This window comes from Plectropomus leopardus, chromosome 4 (genome assembly GCF_026936395.1).
Source record: "Plectropomus leopardus strain MGB_pleo_1.0 chromosome 4, ASM2693639v1, whole genome shotgun sequence".
NCBI lineage: Eukaryota > Metazoa > Chordata > Actinopteri > Perciformes > Serranidae > Plectropomus > Plectropomus leopardus.
In genome coordinates this window covers 3,639,840-3,647,839 of record NC_142179.1, presented here as the reverse complement: position 1 = coordinate 3,647,839, position 8,000 = coordinate 3,639,840, and the positions used below count along the sequence as shown (strand labels likewise).

At 37.7% G+C, this 8,000-nt stretch overlaps 1 protein-coding gene across 1 annotated transcript in view; it reads left to right on the top strand.

The window, feature by feature from the left end:
* The first annotated feature begins 580 nt into the window (after positions 1-580).
* Positions 581-8,000, top strand: part of paqr3a (progestin and adipoQ receptor family member IIIa) — a 34,317-nt gene continuing 26,897 nt past the window's right edge. Inside the window, exons 1-4 of the mRNA XM_042487822.2 lie at positions 581-753; positions 2,056-2,287; positions 3,284-3,446; positions 5,112-5,267. Of these exons, the coding sequence (XP_042343756.1) occupies positions 693-753; positions 2,056-2,287; positions 3,284-3,446; positions 5,112-5,267 (612 nt within the window). The 5' untranslated portion in view covers positions 581-692. The remainder of the gene's footprint in view (positions 754-2,055; positions 2,288-3,283; positions 3,447-5,111; positions 5,268-8,000) is intronic.

The following is an 8,000-nucleotide window of genomic DNA, read 5'->3' as shown; positions in this document are numbered from 1 at the left end:
GTGTGTGTGTGTGTGTGTGTGATAATACCAATTAAGACAGAATTGTAAAAAGTAATAACATGACATTTCTTGTTATAAATTTTTGTTTCTTTTTCATGTTATAACAGCAGAAATGTTTATTAGCATATATAATGACACGTTTCTTCTAACAAGGTATTTTTTTTATGTTTTTTTGTGTTGTAACAAGACGTTTTCATGTTATAACAAGAAACATTCATAACAGAAATGTTTATTAATATATATGATGAGAAGTTTATTATTCTAACAAAATATTTTTCATGTATTTACAAGACATCTTTCTTGCATCTATAACAAGAAAAGTTTCTTGTTATAACATGTTTTGTTTGTTTTTTATTTATTTGTTTTTAATGTATTAATTTATTTTATTTTTTTTATATTTTATTTATTTATTATTATTATTATTTTATTTAAATTTTTATTGTTTTAATTTAATTTAATTTAATTTAATTTAATTTAATTTAATTTAATTTAATTTAATTTAATTTAATTTTTTATTTTCACTGTCTGGTCCGGTCAGCTGTTTGACGCTTGCTTGTTTTTACTCAGGCAGTCTTTGGTCGCAGTGGAGGGGTCCTTTGCTGATGACGTCTGTGGTGATCTGGAAGATGTTGTAGCCGAAACTTGATATTCACTACGTTGTCTTTTAAATTATTGTTAAAATATTTACACAGATGCATAGTGCGTATTATAAGACTCAGAATGGATCAAACTGCACATACACCAAATTAAAAGGTGAGTGTTTTTTTATTTCGTGCCTCTAATTGTTAGCTTTTAGCAGTTTGAGAGTCGCGAGCTGTGATCAGCCAGCTCCAGCCGAACCTCTTTGAAAATATTGCCATTTTAAGATTGACGTTGTTATTGACAGTATTATTAACCTCAAAGTGCTTAAATCAAAATTGTTTCTAGTTCAGATGATCCATAATACGTAGTCGGCTTATAATAATTTAAAAATCAACCACGTTATTTCAACAAAATCACAATTTTTGTAACCGGTGACCCAATTCTCGCCACCGCCTCTAACGTGACTCAAACTAGCTAATATTGTAGATTGGTGAGGGCAGACTGGGATTAGGATCGTGTCTAGAAATTATTAATAAGTGGTATTTGGAGTATCGGATACCAATTTGATTGATGTTTTGGGTTTGGTGCATTTTTAAAAAACTCTTGAGCCCTGTTTTGTTGACGTGAACGTATGTTAGCGCGTAAGGCCGAAAATCGGCATGTTGCTGATCGGGGTTTGGTTTTAGTTTTTCTCTAGATACTTAAAGCGGAACGGATAATCTTGTGATCGTTAACGGAGGTAACGTGAGATTACAGACGAGTCGGTGGGTGCAGCTTTAACCCTTTGAGCCCAGAGTAATTGGCTTTTTTTTATTTCCAAAACATGGAAACAGGGCAATGAGCAACAAAAGAAGAAGTAATCCGAAAAAATAGAAAGAAATTAGTAAAAAAAAAAAAAAAAAAGTAAAAGAAAAATCACTAAAAATTAGTAAAAAAAAAAAAAAAAAAAGAAGAAGAAATTTCAAAAAGACTGAAAAGGAAAGTCAAAACAAAGCAGGGAAATGATCCAGGAAAGTAATTTAATTCTGCAACCTAATCACATATTATGAAAATGAACAAAATAGTTTTTAGCTTTTTTTCCAAAGACATTTTCCCCAGATTTGTACTAATTTATTTTAAATTTGTGGACCATTTCAACAAGTTGCTTCATGCTTTATTTCCACACATTTTGGTAAAAAATCGCACCAATTAGCTGAGGATTCAAAGATTTAAATACTTGTGAAAGTCAGTTAGCGTTATCTAGCTATTGTTAGCTTCTTACATACACATAATACTGAGAGAATCAGCTTTACACTGATGTCAGTTTTTTCTAAATTATCAAGGATATCATTAAAGAAACAGTTTCAGGTTTGTCACATGTATTCCTGCTCCACTGAACAGTTAAACAGGTAGATGAGGTGAGCAAACCACAAAGTGTGACACCTTTTAACTCGCCATCCGTGCTGTAATATGTAATACGACATTTGTTCTCAGCTTCAGGTCAGACTAAAGAAGAGTCCTACAGCCCAGCCATGCCCCAGAAACCCCAAAAGAGCGCCCAGACGGCCCACTACATCGAGCTGGGAGGTTACCAGTACTGGCCGGTGCTGGTGCCCCGAGGAATCAGGCTGTACACCTACGAACAGATCCCGGTGTTCCTGAGGGAGAACCCCTACATCACAGATGGATACCGAGCGTACCTGCCCTCCAGACTGTGCATCAAAAGGTGACAAAGAATTTGTATTAAATGGATACTTTGCTGATTTTCTTTCTTCTTTTTTTGTAAATGTTTTTTTTTTTTTTTTCACTTTTATTTGATAAGACAGCTTAAGCGTGGCGAGGATGTAGCCTTTGTACGTGGGGCAGCCGCTCTACCAACTGAGCTGCTGGACACCCTGTTTTGCTGTTTTTAACCAGCTTTATATTAAAACAATGCACATATTATGTGTAGATGAACTGTGCTAACTGAAAATATCACAATACACAGCGAGAACGTGCAATAGTTAAACAGAATATAAAGCTAATGCACAGAAACCCGTCTGAAAAGATGTCTTCTGCTGGCCTTCTTTAAAACATATTTTTATTGTTTTTTTGAGCGCATGCAAACTGCCACACAGCAGAGCAGAAAGACAATCGTAAAATGAAATGAGCGTATACACGTATGTGTTCATAAACACTCACATGCATACAGAAACATAAACAAACCAAAAAATGTGAAGTTGCACAAAATAAAAAAATAAAAGCCCTTTAATTGATAGGACAGCACAAGTGTGACAGGGGGTGAATGCAGCAAAGGGCTGAGGCTGGAATCGAACCCACGGCCGCTGCGGTGACGACACAGCCTCTTAACTGGTGCCCGCTCTATCCACTGAGCCACCAGGCACCCTTAGATGTTGCCTTGTACTTTTATTTTTGTTGGCATTTCTCTTCACAAACAGCAACTGACAATTCCTGCACGCTATACCTTTGATTTGATTTTTAAGGTTTTTCGGGGTTTGGCCTTTATTAGATGCGACAGGTTAAGTGTAAAAAGAAGAGAGAGAGGGGATGCAAAGACCCAAAAAACCTCTGTACATGTGGCGCCCACTACCTTTGATTAGATTAGATTTGATTTTTATTATTTTGAGCTTTACACAGTGTGCTCGGTGTTGTTGAGAGCGCTCAGTCTGGAAACGGAGAAGAGAGAATGAGCTGTTTTCACGTTTGTAAATCCTCTGTGCAGCCTCTTCATTCTGTCTAATGAGACGGTGAATATCTGGAGCCATCTGTTGGGCTTCCTGCTCTTCTTCTTCGTCGGGGTGTACAACATGTCCTCTGTGCTGCCGGCCATCGGCGCCTCCAAAGAGGACTACGTCATCTACTCCATCGGGCTCTTCTGCTTCCAGGTACAAGTTTTCCAGTTTTCTTCAGCCGTGATAGAAATTAGGACGCCATCTTCCAGCTTACATGTTGACCGGCTGGTTTGCAGATACAACAGTGAGGCCGTGCTGAAGATTAAAGCCGGCATCCCTAATATTTTTTAGTCTTTATAGTGTTATTAAACGCCCCTGTACGATGGACTATTATTAAGCACAAACAGCAGCTCAGTAGCTGCGCCTCTCCTTCGTCAGCTTTTCTCTAATGTTGATCATCTTGTTTGGTCAGATCTGTGCACGAAACGCTGCCAATAAAACCTGCCCCATAAAGAAATGAGAAAAAGGGATTAAGATACCATATTAACCCTTAGGACTGTTTGGTGCATTTTACGCGTTTTTCGTTCTTCATTTTTTTGATAATTTTGGCTGTGTTCATGCATATGGCATACATTTTTTCAAGACTGTGTGTTTTTGTTTAATCAGTGAATTTCCAGCTCAGCTCCTACAATAAGTCTAAAATACACGGTGGAAACTAAATAGTTACATTCATACTTTTAAGGTCAAAAAATGCTCCATTGAAACCCATTCAAACTGACATTTTTGATCCCACAGCCGTCAAAGCAGAAAAACATGACTTGTGTTATTTCTGGGTGTCATTCTGGGCTTTTGCTCTGGAATTTGTCACTTTTACTGTTTTCTGCCTGATGATGTTATTTTCACCATGTTTGGCATTATAAAGAAAATACATGCTATTTCCACCAGGTGACCTGTCACAATAACCAAATAACCCATAACCAAAAAAAAAAAAAAGAAATCTGCTTTATATGTAGTATATTAAAAATGATTCAGTTTCATCTAAAAATACAGTGACATCATGAAAAAAAAACTGGCATTTACAAAGTTTAAATTCTTATAATTAATGAATAGTTTAAATTTATGATTAGGACTGATATTGGTAAAAAAATACACTCAGTGAAAGTAGAAAATAATATTAAGCTATAATATTTTTTAATTTTTAAAGTGCATTTTATATGCAGATCGATACGAGTGTGTGTAATATTAAAGCGGGCCCAAAGGGTTAATACCTCTGACATTACAGATTGTTGTCTTTATTTTGTCAGAGTTACAGATCTCAGCTTTTAGTATAAATATCTGTCTAATGTCAAAGAATGAACACGTTTTGAGACCAAATTCTAGCTTTTTTTTCTCCGGTAATAAATCATAAATGGGGATTCAGCTGCAGAATGAATCTCAGGTCTGTTCTCGTCATTTCTACCTTTGGCCAAGTTTACCTAGGCAGGGCTTGTTTTATGTTATGTTACAACATGGTTTCTCCTTATGTTGAGCAATGTGGTGATTTAGCCAAATATCCTGGAAACTGAAGATGTGGCAGTTGCATGGTGTTACCTTAATCTGAGCGGTTACAGAAGGACATCAGACCTTATCCAAAATATTGGCAGTTCTTCTCAACAAATGAAAAATAATCAGTCCAGCAGTTGGCTGGACCAGGCTTGACAACCGGAGTCTTCAAGTCCAATTTAAAAAAAATATGAGTGTATCGGGAAAAAAAGGCAGAATTTTGAGCTGAAAATGGTTAAATCATAATATTTTCTTACTTGTTACCTCGCTGTCGTATCACATCCTTCACTGCTGTAATGCCTGACTCTCCCCTCGGCGTCTCCTCTGGATCCTCAGCTGTGCATGCTGTGCTCGGTGGGTTATCACCTGTTCTGCTGCCATCGCTCGGAGAAGACCAGCCGCCGCTGGATGGCGCTGGACTACGCCGGGGTGTCCATCGGCATCCTGGGCTGCTACGTCCCCGGAGTCTTCTACACCTTCTATTGTAATAATGTAAGTTCACTTTATGATTCATCTTAACTTTTGATCTCTGATTTGTCTTGAATTTATGCGTGCATGTTAATTTAGGGTGTAGGAACACAGAAAATGTACCCGCCGCTTCGCTTCTTTACGTCACGGCTCAGAGCGTCAGGTCGGATCAGATGGACTTTATTGATCCACACAGGGAGACTGAAGTTTCACAGCAGCAAAAATAAAAAAATAGGTTTTATAGTATTGATAACTTTGAAAAAAACTGGAGGATTGTATATAATAAAATCTTTCTGTCGAAATTTCAAATTTGGGATATAACAAACTCCGACACAAAACTGTGTTTAAATGCTTTCAGAAAATGTTTAATCAAAACTGAACTTTCAACATCATAAAGAGCAAGTTCCCTGCAACTTTTTTAGTTATTTATTTTTTTATAACATTCAGTGAAAAATTAAGTAAAAAATGAATGAATATAAACTGGTCTGCATGTGACAGCCTCTAGCTCACCTGCTAGAGTGTGTGTCTCATATGCTAAAGTCTCTGCAGCGGCCTGGGTTTGATTCCAGCCTGCAGCCCTTTGCTGTGTGTCATTCCCCTTTTCTCTCCCACATTTCCTGTCAATCTGCAACTGTCCCAAAAAAAATAATCTTTAAAAAAACCAAAACAACAGCTCCCTGAGGTGTAACAAAGTAAAAGTTCCTCCCATGCTCACACTTTTTTGCATGTATTGCAGACTGCCTGGTTGAGTGTGATATGCACACTTTTTCATTCATTCATTTTATCAGCCGTCATTAAAACAAACCGCCGTTTCAGATAATCAGGCAAAATGCCAAATATCGGCCCCCGATAATCAGCGAGGACGATAATCTGTCGACCCTGGGAGCTGTGGAAGCTGCAGTTGGACAGTGTTTTTCAGAGCATTCAGAATTATAACTTAAGAGTTGGTGTTTTAGTAAGCTGACAACAATCTGCACAGTTTCGTCAGTCTCAGTCATACGATTTCCTTTTTTCTGTTGCTGTTGTACAAGGATGTAGCTGAGCAGCTCGTAGGCTCCGCAGTAAGATGACGCTGACTTTCTTTGTCCCTCATATGAAGCTAAATCGGAGACGTGGGCGTTGATTCAGAGTTCTGAAACCAGAGTGTCACTTGTTTTGTTTCTGAAGCGTTCAGACACATTTTGTGGACTTTCTTTGTGGATGGAATTGCATTTTTTTGTGTCTAAAAGCTTCAGAATCACAGAATAAGTGCACCTTGTGAATTGTTATTTTTTCTCATAAAAATGTTGTCGGTCTGTTATTTACTGGATTAAGAAAAAAACTTAAATTGACAGAATTTGGATGAAAAAAGGAGCTATCTGATCAGAGAATAAGCAAACAAGATTATGCGTCTGACTAGACATTTTGGTTCCTAAGAGTTTCTGGTTCTTAATGTTCAGGTTTTCCATGGATCCTTAAAAAGTCTTAAAAGGCTTTGAATCAGTTAATCTAAAAATGATGGCCTTAATTTGCATGAAAATGTTTCAAATCAATCTTTCAGAAGTCTTAAAATACTCAGACATGGATTTTTATGATTTTTTTGTGATATTGCAATGCAAAAGCTCTAAATTATTTATTTATTTTTATTTATTTATTTTGTACAATAAAAACAAAACAGCAGAACAACAACAAAATAGCAGCAGATTGTGGAGGTGAGATACAGAAACCCTCTGGAGGTTTATAAGAGATTAAATGGATTACAAAAACAAAGAATCCTAATAATAAAAATCCAAATAATGGAGAACTTGCCTCTTGCATTAATATCAACAAAGAGTCAGATTTTATGTTACAATAAAATATTTAAAAAAAAAATTCCCCTCACCTTGAGTAATTGATGTTTTTTTTCTCAGTTTTGTAACATTGGTCTTAAATTGAATTCGAAGTTGCATTAAAAAAAGTCTTAAAAAGTCTTAAATCCTGCCCTAAATTTTGGAAAGCTTAGATGCTACATTACAGACACTTTTCGACTGGCACCAAACTGATACTGAGCTCTGTTTGAGAAGAATCGAGGCTTATTTTACTGCGACGCTCGCTGCAGCTTCGTGCGCATTATAGATAATGTAAATATGTTTGTGTGTGAGCGTCGCCGCTCGGATCATCGCTTTAACGTCTAACCACAGTCCTCCCTGAAGACTTTTTATCTCATCCTCGGGCCGAGAAGCCGTAATTGAATAAAGCTGAAGTGGAGCCCACAGTCTGGCTCTGCTGATTGACTCATTGTTCCTGGTGAATAAGCAACACGACACCTTTGCTGCGCTCGCCGTTTGGAAAACAGCCTCTGATGACAGCCGCCCACCACCATGTTATTTCTTTTCCTCTCCTGGTTGCATCTCCTTTTCCTTCTTTTTTTTTAATGTTTTTTTACTCCTCAAGTATTTGGCTGTACTCCTTACTGTTCGCTTTCCCCCGCATATTGGAAGCGCCGGGTTATTTTGCCCCCAGAACGCAGCTGAAATCTGCTCCAGCCCAAACCAGATGGCTGCGTTCACGGAGCGGTCCGTCACTCCTGTTCCCCACCATATGACGTTCGCAAGTCTGGGAGCTGTCTCAGTGAAAGGGGCCCCCCCGTCCGTGCCAAGACTGGGGCTCCGCTTCTGGGTGCCTCCACTCCTGTGGCAAGCCAAGTCCCTGCAGAAAAACTGATTTATTTTTTTTATATATTTAGCCAGTCAAACTCTTGTCTCATCAGAGTGTTTTAGAGATGCAGATTTGGAGAAG